Raw genomic sequence first — 26,919 nt, forward strand, 5'->3', positions numbered from 1 at the left:
TTGGCTGGGGAGGGGGAAGCATTTATCCCGCTTTTTTTTTTTTTTTTGTAGAAACAGTGGTGCAAGGTAACCAAACAGCCTCGGTTAGTGAGGGCGTGTGGTTGCTGTGTGTGTACAACAGATCTCCACTACATTCTACCTCCGTCTGCCCCACAAGCACACACACTGATGAAATGCATGCACCCCCACACACCAGGCACACCTGTGCCCACCTCCCCCGGGGCACGGCGGCATACTGGGTGTCTAGCTTAGAGCCGGAGTGCAAAACTCCCCAAAGGTGTGAGCAGAGCAGCTGCCCATCGTCCTGTTATTCCAGGGACTGGACCCATCATGACATCATATAAACATTTAGGGGAATAAATTTACCCACTGCAAACATGTGTCTTCAAGAATTGGTTGCCCCTGGAGAAAGGTTGGGAAAGAACTGGATGGGAAACTGCTACCTTCTTTTCCACTTAATTTTGTCACCAGGTGCATGCACTGGTTTCATTTTAAATAAATGAAACAATCTGCGGGGGGGAAAAAAAGTTTGGTTGGACAGAAATGACCTTTTAGCCACATCATGAAGTGTGCCTGTAGACTGTTTCCTCAAGAGGGTCCAGGAGGCTCTTCCTCCCCCCTCTCTGCCTCCTGCCCAGCAACCCTGACCCGGCGATAGAGAGCCCCCGACCCACAGAGCTGCTCCACACCAGCCTCGGCTCACAGTCTTGCCTGGTTTATTTCCGTCCCCATTACACTTGATCTCCAAGCCCTCCCTTGGCTGCTGGGCCCTGGGCTGAATGCCAAGGGGAAGGCGGTTATCCACAAGGCCTCCATGCAAGAACTCACGATGTGACTTGTGTGGTGGGGTCCCTGATACCGGGCTGGCATGAAGAACCCCACGGGGCATCAACCCTTCCTCCCCCAGGGAGGCCACAGGATACAGCCAATGTTGCCTCTCCCCTCCTCCTCCCAGCCTCCGGCGGAGCACCCTGTACAGCTTAGCAGGTAGCCGTGAAGGAGGCCGCCAGCGCAGTGGGGTGCTGGTGAAGACGGTGACCACAGCTCCCTACTTTTCCCAGTGTTTGGTGTCTGACTCAGCCCACCACTTGGCCCTGTGCGTGGGACACTAACGAAGCCTTCATGGAAGATTTTAGGCTTGTGGGCTGCCTTGATGTTCACGTGGGGCTGATGCTTCTGCTCTGGCCAGGAAGGTCTGACTTGAGCGGGCTAGCTGGGAGAGCTCCAAAGGCCTGTCATTGTTCTTGGGACCCACAGCCCAGGCGACCCACCGGGGTCCTCCTGCACGACCTGTTCGCCACAATGCAACAGCAGCAGGCGAGGCTGGAGGCATGTGAGGCTGCTCTTGGAGCCGCCAGGTCCGGCTCCAGGAGAGACTGTGACAGGAAACCAGGGTGGGAGGTACAAGAGTGACGTATGGATTACCAGGCACTGGATACAAGTGCCTGATTCCCTCACCTCAACAACTAGCAGTCATTAAGGAAGAACCGCATTTGAAAACACATTCTCACGTCCCTTTCCACCTCCGCCCACAAGGCCATGTGCCTGAGGGACCCGATGACAGCGTTAGCGAGAAAACGCACTCTCCTCCGACCCCGACCCATGCGCCTTTTTACCTGCAAGCCCTCCCACCTGTGTCAGGCTTCGGGCCTCATGAAGGCATATGAAGAGCTGGTACCGTTGGTTAACAAAGGACTAAAGGAAGGTCATGATGTCCACACCGTGACAGGCTACCGATATAAACGAACTGGGTGAGACCATAGGACCCGGGAGCACAGCCTACCTTGTCCGAGGGAGGAGCCTCCCTTCTCAGCCTCACCTCCATCGGGGTCTAGGCACGCCTGGGTCCCAGCAGGACAGACGGAGGAAGTTCCAAGACCCCAAGTGAGACCCCATGTTCTTCATGCTCCCTTGCCTACTTTCTAAGTGTGGTGAGCAGAGCTGAGCTTGCGCTCCTTCCCCCTGTGCCGAAGGATCCCACAGGGGATGGCGCTGCTCCCGGCACACTGACAGCCCCCGCTTCCTCCTGCCCCCTGCCTCCACTGGCCCTGCTCTTCAGGGCATTTGCACAGAGCTCAGCTGCCCCCTTCCCTGGGTCCGGGGGTGAACAGGTGGTCAGTGGGTCAGGGGGTAGGAGGTGAGGTATTGGGGGGTGGGGGGTGGGGGACGCAACACATGAAGGTGTCATCTGTCCGAAGACCAATTAAACAACCAGCTGGCTGAGAAGGGACATGTCCCATGGGCTGAGAAGAGGCCCGCATGCCAAGTCTTAGCCTGGGAGTTGCCGTGACGCTTTTGTGGGTAGAGTAGCCCCTACCTCCACAGGTGCTTCTGGAAGTTCTGTTGCTGCCCGAGAGCTGCAGAGGCTCTGAGGTGGCTCACCACGGCGCCACACCTGCAGAGCCTGCTTTCACCGGCAGGCTGTCTGCCTGGTGTGACCAGCGCTTCCAGATGGGCCCTGAAGCGCCTCATGAAGTTGGAGACCACCATCTCGACTCCTTTCTCTACTCCGATGGGGTCCAGCCTCCTCTGTGTGAGAACATGGGGGTCAAGTGGTAAGTGGTCTGTGCTCTTTTCTGTAGGCTCTGATGCTGGGACACCCAACCCAGTGCCAGCAGGCCAAGGAGGAACAAGTTCAGCTGATCCCTGGGCCACAGCAAAACCCTGAGACCCGCCCACGCCAGTCGTGGGCTAAACAGCGCGGGACCCGGGGAATCTGCATTCTTCGTGCTGTGGGACACCACTGATGAGCACCATGCTGTGTTCCAGTGGGGGCAGGGGGGTGAGGGTGGTGAGCAGTGCTGGCCTGTGAGCCCCAGTGCCCTCCTGACTTCTGTTCCTATCTCTGCAGAATGAACCAGGCCCCATTTTTAGGTTCAGGGGACAAGGGCAACAAATAGAACCTACTTGCATGTAAAGCACCGGAGAACGCCCGCGAGCTGGCAGGAATACCCACGGCCTGCTGGTGCTGCCGAAGCCTCCAGACGTAGTGTGGCCTGCAGCGGTCTTGGGCCAAGCTGGACAAGGGCATCTTCTATCAGATGGTGTGACTGGTGGAGGCCCCAGGCTGGGAGCGGACAGCCCTCGGCTTTTTGGTGTAAATGTTGATCTTGCCGTCACTTGGCCGCCTGTGATTGTACGCTCCCCGCCCCCCTCGCTAACACACAACCAGTTTTTCCTTCTCTACCTCATGCTAGGCAGTTTTTCTGCCTTCAGGCTGCTGCTAGTCCCAAGTAGGGAAGCAGATGAGTCAAGGGAATTAGGTTGTGCTCTGGTGATCCTTGCTCTAACACTCAAAAGATGCAGACTCGTTGAGAGAATGGGGTGCCACACCCACCGGACCCAAGCACTCCCTAGGAACAAGACGAGGCCCAGACTCTGGCTCAGCTCTTGTCCCCTTTGACTCTCAGGACTTTCTGGCCTGTACCAGCCTCCAGCAAAACACACAAGGAGGAGGTTGGAGGGAGGAGAAAAGTTTTGTGAAAGACCTCTGCGCTCAGCTCTGACCTTTCCCGTCAGGGTTCTGGTGACCAACTTCATCGTCCTCAAGTATACCCACGAGACCTAGCTGGTCAGGGACATTTCCCAACCACCAATTCGCTCTGTGTAATGTGACGAGGAGAAGGAAAGGAAGCTCTGGCCTGATGCCCTTAGGCAAGGTTGGGACCTGTCTGGAAGGACCACACTCTTCTCTAAGCTAGAGAACTGGAGACGAAGGACCAAAAAGTAAGGAACCAAGAGAACTCCTGTTTGTCCTTGAGAACTCCTGGCACAGAAAAGGCCAGGTGAGGATTCTGAGTCACAGGAAACCTGACTAGAGGCGGCGTCTACGGTCCCGCATCTCTGGGGCCCCAGATCCAGTTCTAGGGGAGGGGGTTCTAAACTGTGACTTTTTACTAAGCATCTGTTGCAGAGTCCCACACCACGAGTTTTTGGAACAAAGCTTCAGCAGTGGCAAACAGCCCCCAATCCGCTCTGTGTGATGCGATGGAATACAAGGGGCCTGAGCCCTGAGTTAGCAGGTTTGGGGGAGTGGGGTGCTGCTCTCAAACCCCCACATTCTTAACTAGGCCTTAGCTCCACTCTCAGGCTTAGAAAAGGAATTCCAGATTACAGTGGAAGGGCCAGAGGACGGCCAAGCCCAGCTTCTTTAAAGAACACTGTTCTTTTAGGCTTCAAAGAAGTTGCCAACAATGTCTTGAGCCAGTGAACGGGATTCAGTCCAGGGTGCCTCCACCAGGGTCAGTCCGTAAGTGACGAATTCTGCCATCGTCCATCCTCTTTACTGGCTTGACACGTGGTTGGACTATGGGGAACCAGAGTTGGTCCCAGCTGGTAGGCCCAGGAAGGGACGCCAAGGGCATTCACCCAGAGCAGAAGGGAAATGAGGCCAGATGCAGTGTCTGAACTCCAGAGACTGACCAGCCAAAGGTCAACTCAGTGTTTCTGAAGCCCCAGAACTTGTTTTAAGTCAAGAACATATGATGGTTCTCCTTATTATCCATGAGCTCAAATCCAGATTCTAAGGCCCTCTATAATCTCCCTCACTCCCCATCCGACCTCAGCCCTGGTATAGCCCGCTCTGCCACAGGCCGACGGATCTCACCAGCAGGCTCAGCAATCCCGCCCGATTCCTCCATCCTTCAAGGGCCAGCTCATGCCTTCCTGCCTCGGTCCCCGGAATTTTTTTTTTTTTTAAAGATTATTTTACTTATTTATTGAGAGAGAGAGAGCACAAGCAGAGGGAGCGGCAGGCAGAGGGAGAAAGAGAAGCAGACTCCCCGCTGAGCAGGGAGCCCAATGTGGGCCCGATTCCAGAACCCTGGGATCACGACGCGAGCCAAAGGCAGACGCTCAATGTACTGAGCCACCGAGGTGCCCCGGTCCCCAGAATTTCTACGCACTTCTAGTGAGCACAGAGAACTGTCTGTGACTCATCGATGAGTTCTTGCCAACCGGGCTCAAGCTCCCTGCGGACAGGGGCTTTGACTTGTTGCATCTGCCATAAGCCTTCTCTGTCAGAATGCAGGCAGCCAACAAATTCATGCCACCTGACAGGAATCTTCAGCAAATGCTTCCTTCACAGAAGCCCTGCTGTGCTGCCACCGCCGGTAACACAAGTGGAGACAGCAGCAGACAACAAATGGAGAGACGCGGGGTTTATTATCGGCGGGGAGGAGAAGGATTCGGTGAGGTGCTGGGATAACACATTCGAGACAAGAGGCAGCACACGCCCCCCAGCTAGAACGGAACTCCTCTAGGTGACTCTGGGGGCTACGCGCAGCTGTGACTTGCCTCATTCCCACGTGAGCCGGGGCCTTCCCCCAGCCCTGTAGGTTTCCTTCCCTCTTCCTGGGCCATGACAGCCCTCTGTCCGTCTGTGGAGTCCCAGGCTGGCCTGGATCCTGCCCTGGCTGTGGCTGCTACCTGGAGATGGCTTGGGTAGTGCTGGGGCTGGGGCACAGCAGGATTGGCCCCGGGGATGTCAGACTTTGAGTCAGGGACTCGTCCAGCTTGCGGGTCTCGGCTTCCAGGACGGTGGCCTCAGGGGTCTGGGCCACGGCCAGCAGTGAGTGCGAGAGGCTGTGGTGCAGGCCCGCTAGCTCACGGCTGGTCTGCACCGAGCGAGCGATGTAGTCCTGCCTCTGCTTCCGCTCCAAGGCCAGCTGGGCTCGCAGCAGGGCCACCTGGTGGCGGGGGGGGGGGGGGGCAGGAAAACCAAGAGAGAGAGTAATTAAGGGCCTTGAAGCTGCCCCAAGTCCTCCTGCTCTGCTCCTGGGGCCCTTGAGAGACAGCATTCGAATCAATTACCATGCACAGATCTCAGGATCAGGCTCTAGGGTGTTTGGGGCGAGGACCCTTGGGAGTCATGGGAAATCCAGTGATTCTCAACCCTGGCTGCATAGGAGACTCAAACAGGGACCTTAGAAACAACAGCAACGACAGAACTACTCATCTGCTTTATGGAGGGATCAGGTGAGGACGCGGCGACTCCCAGGAGCTCAGGGCAGGGCCAGGACTGGGGTGGGGCAGAGGGGCTCCTGGGGTGTAAATTTGAGGAGGAACTCCAGGTTGCCAGCGAGCGTCTCCTTAGATTCTCACCCTGTGTGCTTCCCTTGCCTCACCCTAGTCCGGCCCTGTCTCACTCCAATTAATAGCCGAGTCTAGCTGTGGAGTCAGGGTCTGCCAGTAGTGACTATCAGCTTCTGAAACAGGCTCAGAAATACAGATTGCACAGTTCTTATTACTCTCGGGCATTGAGAGACAGGATGAACCTTCAGGTTTGGCGCACGAGGCAAGAAGCCACTTGTCCTGGCTTCCTTGGGCGTGGCGGCTTGAGCTGAGCTCTGAGGTATGGATCCTGGTGCTGGTGCCAGGCTACTCTGCCTGGTGTGCTGGCAACGGCCCTGCCTGCATGGGTGCATGTGACGGCGGAGGAGGCCAGGATGCTTGTGTCTGCTTTCGTCTGTCCCCCTGGAATCTTCTGTCTGCCCCTAGACCCTCTTCCTTCTCCTTTTCCTTTCTCAGTAGGAACCTGGCGGTCTGGGGTCTGGAGCATGCTTTCTTCCCCACTCCTACCCTAAGCAGGTGGGAGGTTGAGTTGGGACTGGGCTCTTCTTGCCTCCCACACAGACTGAAGTTCTCTGAAGGAGGAACTATCTCCCATCTCCCTGCTGGAGGGGCACAAAGGGTGAAGCACACAGCAGACACTAACGCCTTGTTGCCTGACTGCAAGGGAGGGAAAGGGGACTTAGAAAGCCGATTCTTCCAGAACATACCTCTTTCTGCAGTTCAGCGATGTGCTTGGCATCTGAGGAGCCCTTCTGTCCTCCCCTTCCATCCTATGGAAGACAAATGCCATTTCTATTGGAATAGGTCTTCCCACCTTGGGGGTTCTACAGGCATCTTTAGCCAGCTCATCCCAATCCTGGGGGCCAAGGCAAGGGCTATGGGCCAGAACCCAGACTGGACTCCCTGGGGTACCATGCATAAGTCAGCTAGAAGAGTCCTAGTTTGGGGAGTCTTCCCCCAATTCCTTACCCCAAAAAGGGAGTCTAGTCCCAGGAAATACCATGGACTCTAATCTCGTAAATTCAACACTACAAGGGAGGAGATCTGAGAGACCCACAAAGCTGCTATCAGGCTTGTAGGCACATCAGGGGCTGGCAAGCACCACCCGACACCCATTTGCCAGGGATTCCGACCAGAAGCCTGAGGAGCCCCACTCCTGGGTAAGCCTGAGGCCCTGGTCTGGAAGCAGGTAGGTTACACATCAGGGGAGGCTTTCTGAGCTCCTGAGAAGGTAGGGCTGTGAGCCGTGACTCCATCCCCACCCACTGAGGATGGGCCTCATTCCTGGGTCAGGGACAGACTGAGATGTGCAGAAGCCCGCCAGGAGGGGCCCCTGGATCAGCTCACATGGCTGTCTCCCCCTGCGAGGGTAGCCTGGGATAGGCACTGCAGGGGGCTGTTTCTGGTGGTCGGATTTGGGCTCTCTGGAGGCTGCAGTCAAGAAAAAGAGGCAAACCTGTTGTGTGGGGGACGAAGCTGTGGCTTCCCTGGCCTCCGGGACACCTGTCCTTGATGCACGCATGGAGTCCCTCTTCAGCTTCCTGCGCTCTCGCTCCACCTGCCGAGATGCAGGTGAGAAGTCAGGGCGAGGCTTGGCTCTGGGGCTAGAGCAGAACTGCCTTTCGCGAGAGGAGGCTGGTGTGGGCGTGACTGCGGGTGTAGGTGTGAGTGGGAGACAGCAACCATGAGAAGCTAAACTCCTGGGATGAGGAGGGCGCGGGCCAGGGCAGCCCTGAGAGCACAGAGGTGCTGCTGGGGCGGAAGAGGTGGGGACTGCCTCTCAGGCTTTCTGAGCAGGCTTAGCAAATGCTTTCTGCAGTATTTTGGGCTTTGCAGGCCATTAGGTCTCTGGCACAACTATTCAACTCCACTATAACACTGCTTTTCAGCAGCAGGCAGCAGACTGGATGTGGCCCCTGGGCTACAGTTTACCACTCTGCTCTGGGGGCTACATGCGAAGCCGAGATGCCTGTGCACTGGAGACCCGACGAGGGAGCTGAGGACCGGAGAAAGGACGCACCTGCTCCAAGGTGGCCCGCAGCTGCATGTTGTGGCGCTGGAGTCTGCTCCGGTCGATCTCCAGCTGCGCCACTGCTTCCTGGAGATGCTCCAGCCTTCGTCCCCACAGCTGCTTCTCCTCCATTCCGAGACTCGGCTCAGCCTCAGCTCCTGACACCTGTAGGACAGACCCGGGACTCTCACCTGGCCAGCCCCTTAGACCGAAGGCAAAGGGACCGATTCTGGCAGGTCTGAGCTTCGGGGACCCAATTCCCAAAGGAGGGGAACAAGTCCCTGGAAAGGGGCGTCCTCCTGGCCATCGGTTCCCACCAGGCCCCCAGCTCACCTCTTCCAGCTGTGCACCTACCTCTTCTCTGGGCCCCCGTTCTGCTCTGCCGAACCGCTCCTTCTCCAGAGCCTGCCTGGTGAGCTCCAACTCATCCTGGGATATCAAGGTGTGGCGCAAATCACACCATGGCAACCTCATGCCCAGCCCCACGCTACCTTCCATCCTCATAAAAACCAGTTAATTTTCTCATCAGGTTAGAGTCTTACTTTCCTGGAGCCTCTGAGCTATTCTAGTGCAGAATCTTTACAGGTGGACAAAGCAAAGAAGCGGAGAGGGGTCTATGCAGAGACACATGGTGGGCTAGGACTAGAACCTGGCTTGTTCGAGCTCTTCTGTAAGCTAAGCAACCTGGAGCGCTGAGGTGTTGTAGAAAGAGCGTGGACTCTGGGGTCACACAGGGCTGGGCATTCTGTCACCACTACTGGTGATATGACCTGGGTCAAGATATGAGCTCTCTCCAAAACCTAATTTCCTCATTTGTAAAACAACCACATGCTCCATGAAGCATAGATGAAGCCTCTGGGGTTAAATCCCTCCCAATAAGTGGGGACCCCAGCACTAGTTTTTTTCTAGGTGCCGTATGTCTTATAAATGGTAATGGTTAAGAAAAGAGACCGATAAGAGGAAGTGATTGTACATGGGTTTCGGTTGTCTGGGAGACAGGAAGCGCTCAGCAGTCAACAGGCTGCATTCTAGAGTCAGACTCCCTACATCTAGTTCTGCCAATGACTGGCCGTGCAACCTTGGACAAGTTACTCGGCCTCTCTGAACTATAAACTATTTCTCAGGGTTGTTGTGGAAGGAAGCAAGAGTAACAGTGTATGGCATGGAAAATGCTTAAAATAAAAAATGACAGCACTGTGATGGAGGGCTGCATCTGAAAGATATTCTTGAGCGTTTGGGGGGAGTGCAGAGGGACCCTGACCCGAGCCACAGTACTGCTCAGCAACCCCCCTACCCTGCCATGGACCTTACTTTTTCTGTGCCTCTAAGGATGAGCCGAGAAATAGGAAAGGAATTCTACTTATAGAATGCTTCCTTCTTATTCACTTCATATGTATTATCTCATTTCATACTCAAGATGGCCCTATGGGGCTGGTCTTGTCATTCCCTATTTTATTGAAGAGAAAACTAAGAGTCAGAGAAGTGAAGGCACTTACCTAGGGTCACACAGCCCATAAACTCTAGGACAGTATTGCAAACCCAGGGACTTGACTCCAAAGTTCACACATGGATTCCCTTTTCTGCATTTTGCTCCCAGAAGGTAAGTCCCTGCAGCACTGTCTGTCTCAGATGATGGGGGGGCGGGGAGTTCTCTGGGGCTCAACCCTAGTTAAGTCCCACGGTGTGGAGTCAATTTCCCAGGAAAAATGGGCTGGGTTCTTCTTGGCAAGAGACAATGCCTCTCTATGGCCAACAGTCAACCTTGCTTTCCTGACTACCTACTCTGTGCAGGCCTTGTGCCCAGTGCTGGGGAAGCAAAGGGGACTAAGACATGGCCCCTGACCTTGAGGTTGAATGCTACACAAGGTCCACTTCCCTTCTCACTCGATATTCCGCCTAGAGGAGTACACTTATCCTTAACTGCTGAGGACCCCAAGTCTATGCCCTAGCCTCATCCTTCAAGTTCAGATCCCTTTACAGACCTGCCCCCTGGACCTTGCCCCCTGTAGTTCCCACAGGCACCTCACTCCACTGCCATTCCACAGCATTCCCGAAACCTGCCTTTGAGCAGAAACCCAGGGGTTTGATTTCCTTCTGCCCTTTCTTCATGCCGCTGTCTCTTAGCCAGTCAACTGCCAGAAGTCCTGTGAGCTTCTAGGCCCACCCCGTGTCACCATGCACCCTTACCGTCTTAGGTCACCATCTGTCCCGGGACTTTGATGACCGCCTCCTTGTTGGTTTCCCCAGATCTACTGTTGCATTGAATGTGTCACCCTCCCCCACTGCCCCAAACACTTCATCCAGGTCCCATTGGTCACCGAGGTCCTGGATACGACTCAGAAGCCCTGAACGATGGGACCCCTGCTGCCTTGTCATCTGTTGCCAATTGCCCCTCTGTGTTCCATTCAGCCCGAAGTCCCTGGACAGACGATCCATGCTCTCCTTCCTCTTTCCTCTTCCCCAGAAAGCTCTTCCCTGACCTGTGCTTGGCTAATTCCTTACTGGCCCCTTCAGATCTAATCTTAAACCCTGCTTTTACTGGGAAGCCTTCCAGGACTTACCACTAGGAAAGGCTGGCTGGGTGCCCTCTGTGTGCTCAGAGCACACTGAACTTCCCTGACGAGGCTCTAATGAGAACCAGACACTGCATTCTAATTGCTTACCCGCTAGACTATAAGCTCTACGAGGGCAGGAACTGTGGCTGTCTTATTCTCTCCCTAACCCCTGGATTAGCACAATACTCTGGCTTCCGCCTCTCTCCACCCTCTCACACCCTGAGCTGTCACAAGCCCAGGGCGGCGGGCAGCCCCTGCGCTCAGCCAGACAGGCTCTGCAACCCCGGCCGTTACTACCTGCGGAGTAACTCACCTGCAGCCTCTGCTGTTCTGAGTCCCGCTCCAGAACGGAGGCCTGTAGGAACATGGCTACCTCCTGCAGACTGCTAACGCTGGCCTTGCTCTGGGCCAGAGACAGCGCCAAGTCCTGGGCCTTCTCCCTCCACTCGATCTCCCTGGCCTCCGTCTGTCTCAGCGCGGCCTGCAGTCGCTCCAGCTCCTGCTGCAGCCGGGGCCCGAAAGCCTCAAACTTCGTAGAGGGCTCCTCCGCCGGGGAGGCTGTGTGGCTGTGGGTTGAGTCCTCCAGATTCTTCCTTTGCTGGGCCTCTCTCAACCCCACGATCTCCTCTTCCTTTTGGGCTAGAGTCAGCTGCAACTCCCTTAGGCTTTCGCGAAGGCCCCGTATCTCCTCCTCTTTTCTCTCCCACCCCGGACCCTGCTTCCCTGGGCTGGCATCTTCTCGGGCCCTCTGGGCCAGAGACTGCTCTAGCAGCTGCCCCTGCCTCTTCTGATGGCTCAGCTCTTCTTCCCTCTGGGCCAGTGCCCGATGGAGCTGCTGCACGGCCTCCTGGTGCCGGAGATCCCGGTCCTGGATCTCGCCTTCTCGCCTCCGCAGGGCCTCCTCCAGCTGCCGGGCCTGTGCCTGGCAGGAGTCCAGGGCAGCCTGCAAGGTGGCTGTGCTGGCCTCCAGGCTGCGGCTCAATTCCGCCTGCCCCAGCAGCCGCTGCTCCTTCTCCTGCAGGGCGGCCTGAGCCTTGCTCAGGGCCTCCTGCAGAGCCTCGGCCCGGTCCCGGGCAGTCTCCTCCCGCCGCTGGGAGGACTGGCCGGACGCCTGCAGGGCCTCCAGCTCCTGGTCCCGTTCCTTGAGCGTGGCCTCTGCCCGCAGCAGGCGGTCCCGCAGGCCCCTGACCTCCGCCTCGTGCTCTTGGGCCCGCTCGGCACACTGTTGCTGGAGGGCCAGCAAAGCCTCCTCCTGCTCCCGCGACTCAGCCCTGAGGTCCCCCAACACCTCCTCCAGGGCCTGCCCGCGCTGTCCCTCCATGGCCAGCTCCTCCTGGAGCCTTCGCATGTGCTCCCTGTGGTCCTCGAGCTCTCCCTGGCGCTCCCGCAGCTCTGCGCGGGCCTGCTCCAAGGCGCTCTGCAGTGTGCTGGCCTTCTCCTTCATCGTCTCCTCCTGCCCCCGTGCCTGCTGCTGCTCATGCCGCAGGGCCTCGAGCTCCTGGTCCCTCTGAGCCAGGGCTCTCTGTGCCTCTTCCAGGTGACCCTGAAGCGACCGCTCTTTCAGCTCCGCCCGTTCCCTGGCTTCCTGCAGATGCCGCTGCAGGACCACCAGCTCCTGCTCTCGCTGACTCAGGAGGAGGCTGGTCTCCCCCACCTTCCTGTGCAGGCCCTGCAGCTGCTGCTCCAGCTGGTCCTTGTGCCCCCTCAGCTCTTGGAGGCGCTCCTGCTGGCACTCCACCTCCTTCTCCTTATCCCGCAGGATCAGCTTCAGGTGCTCGAGGCTCCCGCGCTGTGCTTTACTCGGGCTCTTCCCCTCCTCCGCCCGCTCCTGCATCGGCGGCCTCTGGGAGGCCAGCTCCCGGCCTCGCTCCTTCAACGACAGCTTGATCTGTCCCAGGTCCTCCTCCAGGATCTTGGTCTGCAGTGTCCTCTGGTCTTCTAGGACCCGAATCCTCTCCCTCTGGAGCAGCATGTCCTGGTCCCTCCTCTCCAGGTCCTGAGCCAGACACTCCTTCTGCCTCTGCAGCTCCTCGATCTGTTCTCGCTGGCACTTCAGCTCCTGGTCCTTGTCCTGGAGCTCTCTGGCCAGAAGGGTGCCGTGGCTCTCCAGCTCGTCGATCTGGCTGCTCTGGGCCTGCAGCTCCTGGCTCCTCTCCTCCAGGTCCAGTGTCAGGTGGGTCAGGGCCACCCTCTGCATTTCCCTCTGGCCCTCCAGCTCCTCGATGGTCTTTTGTTGGCACTCCATCTGGTGATGGTTTTCCTCCAGTTCCAGGGCCAAGCATTCCAGAGTAACCAGCTGCTTCTTCAGATCCTGAATCTGTCCTTTCTGGGACTCTATCACTTGGGCCTTCTTCTCAAGTTCGAGAAGCTGATGCTCCAAGATGCTCCTCTGGGTCTCTCGATCCTTCTCGAGCTCTTTGATTTGCTCCCTCTGCACGACCAGCTTCTGCTCCCGCTCCTGGACGGCCAGGGGCAGGTGCTCTAAGACGGACCTGCACTTCTCCAGCTCCTGGATCTGTTCCTGTTGTGCACCCATCTCCTGGTTCCTCTTCTTCAGGTCCAGAGATAGCACTTCCAAAGCAGCCTTCTGCATCTCCCGTTGTTTCTCCAGTTCCTGGATATGTCCCCGCAGAGCTTCCACCTCCCCCTCTCTTTCGGATAGGGTCTGGGCCAGGATAGCTAAATTCTCCTGCAGAGCCTTCCCATGGGCCACCTTCAGCTCACCCTGCTCCTGCAGAGCCTGGGCTCGCTCACGCTCAGTCTCCGCTTCCTCGCTCTTGAGTTTCAGGGCCGAGCGAGCGGTTTTCAGGTCCTCCTCCAGGGCCCCGGCGGCACTGGCCTGAGCCCTGGCTTCCGCCACAGATGCGTGCAGATGTTCCACCTGTGCTGTCAGGTTCTCCTTGGCCGCCTGCAGGAGCTCTCGCTCCTTCTGGAAAAGAAGACGCAAAACCACCTTAGGCTACACTTGCCAGATACTATCACCGCAGCGCAGGCCCTTCATCTCCTTACTCCGCAGCCCCAGCCCCGTCAAGAAGGGACAAAGAGAACTGGTGCCTTCCCCTCATGCTGATCCAGTAAAAGATCATCCCTACCGCATGCCAGGGCTCCACTAGGCCCACAGGAGAAAGCCTGAAACAAATGAGCCATCCCACACTCCGGTCCTTCAGGGCAAGGGACAGACTTTTCTGCCTCCCTTCAGGAAAACTCCCCAGGGCCTTCATCACGGCCCTCAAGGACAGGGAGACAGCCGGGGAAACAGTCCCTTGCTGAAGGACGTGGGGCACTACCAATGGATGGGGTAGGACCACAGGCCCAGCTGGGTCTGGAGCTACAGCCTGGCCCCCAAGGACTTCTCCTGGAGAAAGCCCCTGCCCCAGACCAGGGCCACCTCACCTGGGCCTCCAGTCCCTGCAGCTCTGCTTGCCGCAGACGGCTCTGCAATGTCGCCAGAGTCTCACGCAGTTCTGTCAGCTCAGATCCCAGCGACTTCTGCTTTCCTTCCCACTTGCATTTCTCTTTGGGAAGAGGGAAGGTGGCGGAGTGAGGCCCAGGGTGGAGGGTGGAAGAAAAGAGGGACAGAGAGGCAGATGGAGGGTGAGGAACAGAATCAAAAGGGAAGGCCAGGAAGGAGAGAATTACGTCCAGTTTCACATGCATGTCCCCCATCGGCCAGCTGTTCCGGGCTGTCTAGGCTCCTGCTGCTCCCGCACTCACGTCTGCAGCGGCTGACCGGCGCCAGCACTTGCCTGACTATCCTCCCAACGCTGCCTTGCCCTAGCACGTACAGACCTCCAGCCCTGGATTCCAGACTGGGGGGAGGGCTAGATGTCGCTCGAGGTCCTTTCTAGTCTCTGATTCTATGGTTTGCAGAGGTTCCCAGAGACCAGTGCTGCCCCCTTGGCTGCCCCCATTTCTGCAAAATGCACCAGAACCCAGCTCTGTGCATGTGGCTCTCAGGGAGCCCTCTGGGATACTTTCAAGACCCAGACCCCCTCCCCAAGTTGTCGTCTTCTCTTCTACTACGGAGCCTTGGCCCCCAAGACCCTCCCTCTCCTTTCTTTTCCAAGTAGTGACCACCCACGCCCTTCGCTGTGGCAGCGGGGCATTCTCCCCAGGTCCCCCCACTTTGCTATTTCTTAAACAAGCCCATAATCCTTCTGCTGTCAAAGGTGAGTAATTTTGACGACATAGCTGGAGAGGACAAAAATAAGTAACGTGGATAAATGACAAAAGACACAGAATTTTATAACGTTCTCACAGTCCTGGCCCTAGGCTGTCAGTTTTTTAATCCTCAAAGAAAGGGGAAGCCTAGCCAGGAACTTCTCTTGGTTCACCCACTCTGTCCCCCTGAATTCCTTCTTCCAGGATGGCCCTCAAAGGCCAAGCAAAGCAGAAGAACAGTTCATGGGGGTCATCACCCCTTTGGAGAGGTCTCTAGGTAGCTTCTCACTGTTGGGCACGAGCAGTGAAGAGTAGCTGCCCCTTCTGGGCTTCTGGCCTCTCCTTGCTCTTCCCTCCAAATCTCCCTGCCTGCCTTGCGCTTCTCACCTTCCTGGTACTGGGAGAGCTGTCTCTGCAAATCCTGCAATTCTGTGCAGACCTGACTTTTCTCGGCCTCTGCATCGGCGAGACGCTGCTCCAGCTTCAGACCCTGCTCCCTCAGGTCGTCCTGGGAAAGGAAGGGCGAGGCTAAACTCCAACCTCCTCATCTTCCACAAAGCTATCCCAGCCCCAGACCCAAGTGCCCCCCACCTTCCTCTCAGCTTCTGTGGGGTCTGCCCCCGAGGATCTACTCCCAGGTCGCTCCCTGGAGCCATGACAGGCTCTGCTCCAACTGCCTGGAGCCTAGAATCCCCATCTGACCCGTGTGCCTTTTTGAAACACACCTTGCTGGAGTCTTAGCCCGGGGTCAGCTCTCCTCTGCCCAAACTCCTACTTCAAAGCTCAGCTCAAAGGTCCCTTTTTCCTTCCCTGTGACTCTCCCCAAGTAGGAATGAATTGTCCCTTCCTCCTATTATTATCATTTGCATCTGTTACTGATCCGACTAATTCTATCAGTTCTCCTTCTTTTAGACTGCAGTTGCCTTCCTCAGCCTTCTCGATGGCGGAGGTCTGGTCTCTCTCCTTTCCTTACCATCAGCTCACAGTGGCTGGCATACACGTGGCGTTCAATTTTTATTGAATGATAGGTTCGGGTTCACTGACAGGTGGAAATTGTGGGACATTTAGTTCAGTCTTAGGCCTGGAATGTTCCTATAAATGGCAACCTCAAATCTCAGCAGTCCCTGTTTGTTGGGCTGTTCTTAGAGCTATCGGCACCAGGAATAAATAATTCATAGCTGAGGGGTGCCTGGGTGGCTCAGTCGTTAAGCGTCTGCCCGCATCGGGCTCCCTGCTCTGCTGGGACCTGCTTCTCCCTCTCCCACTCCCCCTGCTCCCTCTCTCGCTGGCTGTGTCTCTCTCTGTCAAATAAATAAATAAAATCTTTTAAAAAAAATCATAGCTGAGAGAAAATGATACAAAAAATATCTTTCATCTGTGTGGGCTTCTCTAGTTCAGAGCCCACTCAAATCCCTCCCTCACTCAATCCTCACAACCCCGAGGTGGGCAGGGTTTGCCCCAGCTGACTAAGTGAAACCCAGGCCCAGGAAACCAAACGCTGTGCTCACGCTTGACCAGGTAGGAAAGGATAGGGATGGAACTCATCCCAGCTTGGGAGTAAAACAGCTCAAACTGCTTCATGAGTCCTTTTCCAGGGAGTGAAGAGTTCACAGGAGAGCAGAGCATCGTACCCGGGCCTGCTGAGTCTTCCACAGGTCTTGACGAAGCTTCTGGAGGGCAGATGCCACCGCCTCAGATGACAGGGCTGTCAGGAGGGGCCCTTTCTCAAGAAGGAGACTAGCTCCGTTCTGGTCTGAAAAAATGAGGAAAACGCCTCCTCACTTGGCTGCACTATGAAAGGAAACGGCCAAACCTCCCCAGGTATGGCCTTGGCCTTCCCACGGATCCCTCCATTCCTCAAAGAACCTCTTCTGAGCAGTTCATTCATCATGAACTTTCTGCGTTCCGATGTGCCAGGAGCTATGGAGGGCACTAGATAATGCTAGCTGTCATCTGTTAGGCATTTAGTAAATGCCAAGAACTGTGTGACCTATATTACTTCTGTAATCTCATTAACTCCTCAGAAAAATCCTGAGAGATGGGGCGCCTGGGTGGCATAGTCGGTTAAGCGTTTGACCCATGATTTCAGCTCAGGGCGTGATCTCAGGGTCGTTAGACTGAGCCCCATGTTGGGCTCCACGCTCAGTGGGGAGTCTGCTTAAGATTCTCCCTCCCTCTCTCTCTGCCCTTCTCCTGCTTGTACATGCACACTCTCTCTTTCTAAGAAAAAAAAATCAAGTTCAGAAAGGATTGAATTAATTCCAGAGACTGTGGCCTTAGCTTTGATGCAATATTGCCTATGCCTAAGGAACTGCAGGCCCCTTCCTTCTCCCCCCAGGGAGCTAGGCCTGGCTTTGGCCCAAAGGCCCGAGTCCTTGGGTGGCCACCTTACCTGGCTCAGGGCCCCAGAGGGAAGCAGAGTCTCCCCCGCCACGCAGCTCAGGCCTGCTCTCACAAGTGAGCCCCAAGGCCTGCTGCAGGACAGAACAGAGGCTGGCCAGCTGGGCCTGGGCCTGGTGCCCGGGCTGCTGCTCTGCCGCCAGTGCCGCCAGCTGGTTCTCTGTGCTGCGCAGTCGGAGGTGGGCTTGGGCTGCCTTGGCTTCCAGGGCCCGCAGGGAAGCTCGCAGCTGCTGCTCCGTTACTCGAGATGCCTCCAGCTCCTCCAACAGTTGTGCTTCCTGAGCCAGAAAGTCAGCCTCCCTCTCCTTCACCTCCTGCTTCAGGAATTCCACCTGCCAGGAAGGAAGTGTTGCCACTCTAAGCAGGGAGTGGACACCTTCTCATCAGACCCTCCCCGGCCTCACCTGGATCAAGCCCTGGGCTCACCTCGATCAGGGCTGGGAGGCTCAGCTCTCCAGCGGGTAAGGAGGGCTCTAGAAGGAGTGTTACCCTCAATCTGACCTGCATGCCTACCTACTGACTCCTGTCACATGGGCCTAGGCGATGCAAATGGGCTGTGGCCCTAGTCCCCCCGGCAGCAATGCCAGCCCCCTGCTACAATCAGAATTCTGCTCGAAACCCTGACACTGAGCCTACAGAAGACCCATCACAGTAATAATGGCTACCATTTATAGCACGCCTGCTGTGTTCTGACACCTTAAACGTTCCTACAGTGGCTACGAACGATCATCCTTGTCTTATGGAGGAAGAAACGGATGTTCACGCAACCTGGAAGCAGGACCGCTGGGAGCCAAATCCAGCGCTAATGACGGACCTAGTGCTTCCCAGCCCTAGTCTCCCTTCCAGCTCTGACCGGCTCACTCTTCCCCTCCTGGTGCCGGCTCTCCTCTGTGCCCAAGGTCTGGGGTCCTCCTGTGAGCAGACAGTCCTGTAGTTGTCTTGTAATGACCTGTTCTGCTGCCGTGTCTTGCCAAGCTGACCAAGCACACTTAGATGTGGCCAGGCCCGTGTGAGCTCCACCCCTCTGGGCACCGTGTTCTGGGCTGTCAGACCCCTGACAGGAGCCGTTCTCAGCTCTGAGCCAGGTTCCCAAGCCCCCGCCCCGCCCAGCTCTGACTAGCCCCTCCTGCCAGGGCTGCTGACGTCCCAGCACACCCCGCAATACGGAACAAGAGCACGGTCCTCTTTCCAGAAGGATGGCTTCTTCACTCCAGGAGCAGGAGCACACTTCTGCCGAGGAACGGGGCCCAGCAGCGGCGTGGGGAGTACCTGGGTGCTGAGCTCTTTCTGCCCTCCCTGGGCCTCCTGCAGGTCCTGGTGCAGGGAGCTCAGCTCCTGTTGTCGAACAGAGTCCGCTTCTTGTAAAACAAGGAGCCTCTGTTCCTTTTCCATCAGCGACTGGGTCAGGCTGAAGAGAGGCCAGAGGGTTAAGGTCATTCAGGGAATGAAGAACTACTTTCTCCTCTAACTGTGCGAAACACGGCATTAATGCTTAAGAGAGAAATAGTAAGATAACAATGACAGCATAACAATAGAAGCTAGCATTTATTGAGCACCGACTGAGTGCTCCCAGGTACTTCACGCACGTGATACCTCCCTTCAGCTTCAGTTTCTTCTTCTCTGGCAGATTCCAGAAATACCTATGCAATACCTCAAATTCAATGTGTCCAATTCTTCCCATCCCTTCTGCACTCCCCTTCCCCCAGCCATCCCCTGCTGTGCTCCCTAGCTCAGCGAACGGCACCCTTACCCACCCAGTGCTCCCACTTGGCAGCCTTGACCACATCACAGAGTTCTCCCTTCATCCCGTCCAATCAATGATGACATATAATCGACTCCAACTTCTTCAACGTCCCTTGAGCTCCTTCCCTGAGCTCTTTCCCCCCTCCCCTTCCCCACAACCCCTACCCTGGTGCAGCCCTAATGCATTTCGGGCAGACAACCGCACCTGCCTCCTAGCACGTCTGGCTGCCTGTGGTTGCATGAACAAGAGGACCTGTCCCTCTTCAAACTCCTACATCACTGAGAAGACAAGCCACGCTTCGCCGGGATGGCCGCATCTCACTCTGAGGTTTCTTACCATCACTACCTCTTCTTGATACATCGTAAACTGGATCATGTCCATTTCCTTGCTTAAAACCTTCCAGGGGTTTCCTACTAAACCTAAAATAAACTACGCACTCCTGGCCGTGGCCCACAAATCCCGAATGACACAGACTTGCCCAGGTCACGCGCCCCGTCCTTATGCACCAGGCTCCGGTCACACAGCGCTTCCGGTGCCCCCAAATACCCCAAGTTCTGATCCGCCTCCGGGCCCCTGAGATGTCCACTCCTACCACAAAGCTCTCCCTCACCCCTTTGCCCAGCTGGTTCCAGTTCACCCTCAGTGGTCAGTTTAAACGCAGCCTCTTTGAGGAAGGCCTTCCCTACGATCTTATCTCAAGTACATCCCCACCCCCATTTCAACTTCAGCGTCGTTTCTTCCCTCCACACCACGTAACATAACCAGTGATTTCTCTGGGGGATTACTTAATTGACGTCTTCCTCACAAAACCGTACATTCTGCTGAGGCAGGGGGCGTCCCCGACCTCTGGCATAGTGCCTGGTGCCTAACGTGTGTTCTCTAAGTATTTACATACAACCTGAACGAAGTGTAAGCTACAGGGACCACATCCTCTCCACACGGCTCCCCGTACAGTCCAGGGCTGGAGACATGAGAGCCTAGGTTCCCCGAGCGAAGAACGGTCCACCTCACGGTGACCACAGTAGCTACACAGGCAAAAGCCTACACCACGGTCTGTCGAGCCTACCTGGCCTTCTCTCTCTCCAGCTCCTTCAGCGTTCGGCTATACTCCTGGGCCTCCCTCAGCTTCTCCTGAACCTCCTGCTCCACCAGCCTCCTGGAGTCATCCCTGGAAACCAGCTGAGACTTCAAGTCCTCCACCTGGAAAGATAACGCATGAGGATCAAGGGCAGCGGCCCGTGGCGGGAGGCTTCTCACCTAGGGCTCCACGGTCCTTGGAGGTCACAGTCACTGGCCCATTTCCAATGCTCTGGGGGTTTCTGCTTACACACTATTTTTAGCACCCCTCCCCCAGTACCATTCAGCCTCACCTTGTCTCCCAGCCTCACCTCTACTGTGTAAAGGCAGGCACAAATCAAAATCTTGGCTGAACAGAACCACCCAAAGGCAAAGTGATAAGTGACGGGCAAATGTACAGTAATTGTATTTTTAAAAATACACAATCAGAGGGGCGCCTGGGTGGCACAGCGGTTGGGCGTCTGCCTTCGGCTCAGGGCGTGATCCCGGCGTTCTGGGATCGAGCCCCACATCAGGCTCCTCCGCTGTGAGCCTGCTTCTTCCTCTCCCACTCCCCCTGCTTGTGTTCCCTCTCTCGCTGGCTGTTTCTGTCTCTGTCAAATAAATAAATAAAATCTTAAAAAAAAAAAAAAAATAAATAAATAAATAAATAAATAAAAATAAACAATCAGAGGGGTGGCTGGGTGGCTCAGTAGAGTGAACGTCTGCCTTTGGCTCAGGTCATGATCTCAGGGTCCTGAGATCGAGTCCCAAATTGGGCTCCCTGCTCAGGAGGGAGCCTCCTTCTCCCTCTGCCTGCTGCTCCCCCTGCTTATGCTCTCTCTCTCTCTGTCAAATAAATAAATAAAATCTTAGAAAAACAATCAGAACACCAGCTGATACGGGATTCTGCGAAGGAAAAGCAATCAGAGTAGGAACAGCAACCTGGTATATTAAAACTGTATCTCTGGGGAGGGTGGGAAGAATGACAGGCACTGGGGCTGCCTGAGAAAATCTAAGGTCTGTGGTCACCACGGGGAGAGATGACTATCCCGGGGCTCCAAGGGCATGTGCTCCGCTCTAAGCACCCTTCCATTTCCTCTCCTTCTCAAGCAGGGCCAGGGCTCCCCTTTCCTACAGCAGGAGCGGGAGAGCCTGGCCATGCTGGGGAAGGGCTGCAGGGCTGCAGGGAGACAGAAGGAGGCACCTGCTCCTGTAGGTCCGTCTTAGCCTGCAGCAGGGCCCTGCACTCTTCTCGGAGGGCGGCAAGGTCATCTCCGTTCTGCTGGGCTGCCTGCTCCTGCTCCCGCCGGGCCTCCCGGAGCTGGGTCTGCAGCACCTCCGTGGTCTCCTGCAAAGAGAGAGGACCACAGTGAGCAGAAGGAAGCTCCCACTGGGGCCTGCGTCTTCAAGTCTGTGTCACATAAACACTGGTTTTTCAATTGGGTTGGCGGCAAAAGCTGAGGCAGGACCCAGCAATCCACGCTGTTTCCATGTTGCCACCTCAACAGAGCGTCTCCTTCCTCACAGAGCGTGCTAGCTCTCCGTCAGGGCCCCTGAGTTGGTAGCAGTCCCTCACCCAGACCACTGCAGAAGGCTTCCACTGCGTACCCCTACTTCCACTCCATGCCACCACCCCGTGCGCGTGCTCTCTCTCTCTCACACACACACACACACGCGCGCGCGCGGTGACACGTACACACACACTTCTCCACTTAGCACCTAAAGTATTTTTTAAAATACGTGTAGTAAATCATGTCCCATTCTGCTTTTTAAATACCATCCAACAATTTCCCACTGTCCTTGGAACAAGTTCCAAGCTCCTCCCACAGCTGGCCCAGGGTTCCTGGGCTCCTGCATACTTCTCCACTCGCCCCTGAGCCTATCACGTGGGAGCCATGTGGCCTCCTTTCTGTCCTGGCGCTCCTTGAGCCCTTTCTGTCTGTCCCGCTGCCCTTATGATGGCTATTTCCCCTGCTGAAGCTGTTCTTCAAATAGCTGGCTTCTTTTTTTCTTTTCTTTTTTTTTCTTTTTTAAAGGGCTTTACTGGGGCGCCTGGGTGGCACAGCGGTTAAGCGCCTGCCTTCGGCTCAGGGCGTGATCCCGGCGTTATGGGATCGAGCCCCACATCAGGCTCCTCTGCTATGAGCCTGCTTCTTCCTCTCCCACTCCCCCTGCTTGTGTTCCCTCTCTCGCTGGCTGTCTCTATCTCTGTCAAATAAGTAAATAAATTCTTTAAAAATAAAAAAATAAAAAAATAAAGGGCTTTACTAAGGGGCACCTGGGGGGGTCAGTCAGTTAGGGATTTGCCTTTGGCTCAGATCATGATCCCAGGGTCCTGGCATTGAGCCCCACGTTGGGCTCCCTGCTCAGTGGGGAGTCTGCTTCTCCCTCTCCCTCTGCCCCCCCACCCCCACTCGCACTCTCTCTCTCAGATAAATAAATCTTAAAAAAATATAAATAAAAGGGCTTTACTGAGAAACAGTTCACATATAATACACAATTCACCCGTTTAAGCATATAATTCGATGGTTTTTAGTATATTCAGAGTTGTACAACTGTCACCACACTTCAGAACATTTTTATCACTCCAGAAAACAAGCCTGTACCCCTCCCTATTCCCATCTCCACTCCCGACTACTCATCTGCTTGCGGTCTCTGTAGATTTGCCTGTTCTGGACATTTCCTACAAAGGGAACCATGCGCTGTATGGCCTCTTGTGACTGGCTTCTCACACTCGGCATAGTGCTGTCATAGCTCATCTCGGCTGGCTCTTTTCAACCTTCATGTCTCAGCCCAAACGCCACTTTCTCAGTAAGCCCCACCCCCGGCCACCTTGTTCAAAGTGGCCTCCTGTGACTCACTCTCAATTACTTCACCCTATTCATCTCCCTCACGGAACTTACTACCACCTGCGATCATCTCACGTATTTTCTATCTGCACGTTTTGGTCTGCTCTGCCACTAGAACGTAAGCTCTTTGAGGACAGGGACCACGTGTGTCACGTTCACTGCTATGTGCACCTTGATGTTTGTCATGGGATGGCACCTCGCCCCGGACCTGGTACCCAGAAGCACCAGAGAGCTGGTCATGCCCGCCTTTCCTCCCTGCCCAGGCCCGCCCTCCATACCTGTTCCTTTAACTTCTGAGCCTTCATGTCCTGCCTCAGCCGCTCCAGCTGTTGGCTGGCATCTGCCAGCTCCTTCTGGGTCTGCAGCAGCGTCTCCAGGAGGGACACTCTCTCCTTCTCTGTTTCGAGCTGCATCTGTGGAAGGGCAGGGAGGCAAGAGGTTGCCGCCTCAGGGGTCATCATGCTCACCCACTAGGCCACAAGCACATTCCAGCCGCTCTCGGGCTCCTCCAGCAAGTGGGGAGGGGGCTGAGGGCCAAAGAAGGTCTGGACCTGCTTGTTAAGAACCAGGAAGTGCAAAGATTGTCACTGGTTTGTGAGCTGACAGGATGTGGTGAGGATCGGCCCTCCCTCAGGAAGTGTGACATACTGTCGGCCCCGCAGCTAACGCAGGGGTCACCCTGCTCACTAGCAGCAAAGGGAGCAGGTACTTCTCTTCTGGAAGCCCCCTGCAGCAGCACTCTTGGGAGTGGAAAAGGAAGCGGTCAAAGGTAGGGGGATCGCAGCTCCAATCTCCCCAGCTTCCCACCTGGCAGAGGGCACTCTCTGCCTCTGCCCGCTCTTCCTCCCTCTGTGTCCGGATGGCCTCGGCTTCTGCCTGCTGTTCCCGCAGCCTCGTTTCCAGCTCTGTTTTCTCCTTCTTTAGGCTCTCCAGTGCCTTATCCAGTTCCTGCTGGTGCCAGGAGCGCTCCTTCTCCTGGTCACGAGAAGGAAGCACTGTTAGCTGAGGAGAAGAGGCAGGAGGGGTCCAGAGCAGAGAAGGTGCACCCTCCCCAGCTGAGACTCTTTGGTACCTCTCCTGGCCAATCTCCCCATCGATAAAGTGAGGTTGCTAACTCCTGCCTTATCTATCTCATCAAATTTTGTGAGAATCAAATGAGATTTATAAAAAAATCAAATGATACAATACATGAAAAAGTGTTTTCTAAACTGCAATTCTCCCTAATATAAGTTGCAAGTATCTGTTATTTTAAACCAACCACACCACGGTTGATGTTATAACTATGAACTAAGGAAGCAGATTGGTTCTCTGCTGCCCACTCTCCCCTACTTTAGGCACATAATTCCCAAACAAGCAAACTTCTGGCCGCCATGTTGCCAATAGGTCTGCCTTATAATAAGAGTCAAATCACAAATACACACAAAGCACAAGTCAACTTTGATTTCCAGAAATCTGACAAACAAGATCTATGAACCCTCCAGCTGCAAAATGGCAAAAAATACTGGATGATATATTAAATATATGTTTTAATGTGTAAGTGAGCCAGCAGGAATTTCACAGGAGTCAAAGATCAAAGCAAGACTTGTGATCCAAAGAGCACAGAACTGGCTTTCTCCCGGAGGCGTGTGCTACACCTAATAACCTTGAAATTCACCTTAATGCTGTGGGGAAAGAAAATAGGAGACAAGGGCGGGGAGTCCCAAAGAGGATTCCCACATAAAGCTGGAGCCCGAAGGACTAACCAGGGGTCAACAAACTATGGCACGTGGGCCAAATCTGGCCAGGCTCCTGTTGCTGTATGGCCTGTGAGCTAATAGTAGAGTAGTTTTTACATTTTTAATGGTTGAAAAGAAGTAAAAAAAAAAAAAAAAAAAGAGGACTTTGTGACATGTGAAAGTTATATGGAATTCAAGTTTCAGTGCCCACACTTAAAGTTTTATTTGAACGCAAAGATGCTCATTTGCTTACATATGGTCTATGGCTGCTTTTGTACTACAATGGCAGAGGTGAGTAATTACGACAGAGACCATAAGGTCCACAAAGCCTAGTATGTGGCCCTTTACAAAAAACTTGCCTATCTCTAGGCTATAGTGCCCTCAGTAGAAGGATAAACTTGAGATAGACAGAGAAACAAAAGAGGAGAGAAATGGGGAAGAAAAAGGGAGAGAACATAGGAGAGAAAACAAAACAAAAAACCCCACAAAAGGAAACGGAAAGAGTATTTGTTTGTTTCAACCTTTACACAGGGTAAAAAAAATCTCCCTCAAGAAGTCAGCCACAACCTGGTCTTCATGTGGGTGCAGGACCTGAATGTGATCTAAACACTTTCAACAGAAATTTTATTTCATTTTATTTTAAAATTTTACTTTAAGGTGGTTCTGGGATGCTAGAACCTTCAATACAACACTACTAGTATAAGTGACCTGAGTTAATTTCTATCATATGTCTGTGCCTCAGTTTCCTCATCTATAAAAATGGGGATAACACAGTGTCTTCCTCTTCTGCTAGGAAATTTCTAACAGAAGTGAAAGTAGGGGCTCAGTTGTTAAGTGTCTGCCTTCACTCAGGTCATGATCTCAGGGTCCAGGGATCGAACCCCATGTCGAGCTCCCTGTTCAGTGGAAAGCCTGCTTTTCCCTCTCCCACTCCCCCTGCTTGTGTTCCCTCTCTTGCTGTCTCTCTGTCAAAAAATGAGTAAAATCTTAAAAAATTTAAAAATTAAAAAAAAGAATGAAAGCAAAACTTCTGAAGAAAAACTCCTTTACCTTAGGCCTAGAAGGATTCCCAAAGAAAAATTTCTAAAGGACATGAGTTCAGAGTCAAGAATCACAAAACACAGGAGAACTGATGGAAACAACATATATAACAGACCCAGGCCCAAAAAGATTTCAGTTATTGGTATTATTAGACAGTATAAAAACATGCTTCATGTGTTGAAAGATAAAAGAGAGGATGAAAATACAAAATAAGGGAAAGAGATTAAAACATGACCAAGAAGATTTGGAAAAATAACCGAATAGAATGTCTAGAAATAAAAAAAAATTTAGTAAGTGAAATTTAAAACTTGGCAAATAGACTACATAGCAGATTAGACATGGCTGAAAGGGGAGTTAGTGAGTAGAAGACAGATCTAAAAAGATCATCTACAACACCGAGTGGAAAAAGAAAAATGAACACGGAAAATGTAAGAGTTAAGATACATGGAGGATACCGTAAGAAGGTCTGACACACAACTAATTAGGGTCTTCTCGATACCAACAATAGAATAATCACTATGCTAAGAGAAAATAACTATCACCCTAGAATTTTACACCCAGTGAAACTATCCTTCAGGAATAAAAGTAAAACAGAAATATTTTCAGACAATTAACTACCAACAGACCCTCACCAAAGAAATTCTATTTCAAGGAGGAAAATAAACCTAAATAGAAAGTCTGATATGCAAGAAGGAATGATGAGTGAAAAAAATGTCATTTTTCAGTGTATCTAAACAAATACTGACGCATAAAACAAAAAGTCAGAATAATTTACGGTGTTAACAAACTACTTATAACAAACACATTGCATAGAAGAGTACACAGATCGGAGGGGTGAATGCAGGTAAAATGTTCCGAATTTCCTGTGTCATTCAGGAAAACAGGAAACATACTGATTAACTCGAGATTTTATGAAGTACACATTTTTAAACATTAAAGGAAACAGTGAAAAGAATTTTTAAATTAGAGAACATATCATCCAAAGTAAGAGAGAGAGAAAAAGAACTGCGAAAAGAATACAACTTAATCATCCAATTGAACTCTCTAAAAGAAGTTAACAAAGGTGACTTGCCTACCCCAAAAAAGATATAAAAAGGCAGGAAAAATAGTATAGGATGGTGGGAATAAGCCCAAACATACGTAGAGTGACAATCGAGGCAAATGGCCTAAATTACATAATTAAAAGACAAAAGCAGCACAGTTCTGAATTGGGGAAGAAGGGGTCTAAGGCATTCCTCTGCTCCGTTTACATCCTGGGGCCAGTTTAACCATCCTAAATTCTAGGATCCACGCCTAATTCTCTGTACATAGC

The 26,919-nt window shown here is 53.9% G+C and overlaps 1 protein-coding gene across 4 annotated transcripts in view; it reads right to left on the reverse strand.

The window, feature by feature from the left end:
* Positions 1–5,144: 5,144 nt before the first annotated feature.
* The window catches only part of CEP250 (centrosomal protein 250), a 44,460-nt gene continuing 22,685 nt past the window's right edge, over positions 5,145–26,919 (reverse strand). For all 4 annotated transcript variants that reach the window (XM_026503379.4, XM_044385785.3, XM_026503369.4 and 1 more), the window contains 15 exons: positions 23,659–23,826; positions 23,130–23,264; positions 21,207–21,350; positions 20,010–20,143; positions 18,469–18,607; positions 17,192–17,531; positions 16,431–16,552; positions 15,187–15,307; positions 14,032–14,153; positions 10,952–13,567; positions 8,438–8,512; positions 8,093–8,248; positions 7,529–7,630; positions 6,780–6,842; positions 5,145–5,687 (listed from right to left, as the gene is read on the reverse strand). In XM_026503379.4, the coding sequence (XP_026359164.2) occupies positions 5,424–5,687; positions 6,780–6,842; positions 7,529–7,630; positions 8,093–8,248; positions 8,438–8,512; positions 10,952–13,567; positions 14,032–14,153; positions 15,187–15,307; positions 16,431–16,552; positions 17,192–17,531; positions 18,469–18,607; positions 20,010–20,143; positions 21,207–21,350; positions 23,130–23,264; positions 23,659–23,826 (4,701 nt within the window). In that variant the 3' untranslated portion in view covers positions 5,145–5,423. The remainder of the gene's footprint in view (positions 5,688–6,779; positions 6,843–7,528; positions 7,631–8,092; positions 8,249–8,437; positions 8,513–10,951; positions 13,568–14,031; positions 14,154–15,186; positions 15,308–16,430; positions 16,553–17,191; positions 17,532–18,468; positions 18,608–20,009; positions 20,144–21,206; positions 21,351–23,129; positions 23,265–23,658; positions 23,827–26,919) is intronic.

Source organism: Ursus arctos, unplaced genomic scaffold (assembly GCF_023065955.2).
Source record: "Ursus arctos isolate Adak ecotype North America unplaced genomic scaffold, UrsArc2.0 scaffold_16, whole genome shotgun sequence".
In the NCBI taxonomy this organism is placed as follows: domain Eukaryota; kingdom Metazoa; phylum Chordata; class Mammalia; order Carnivora; family Ursidae; genus Ursus; species Ursus arctos.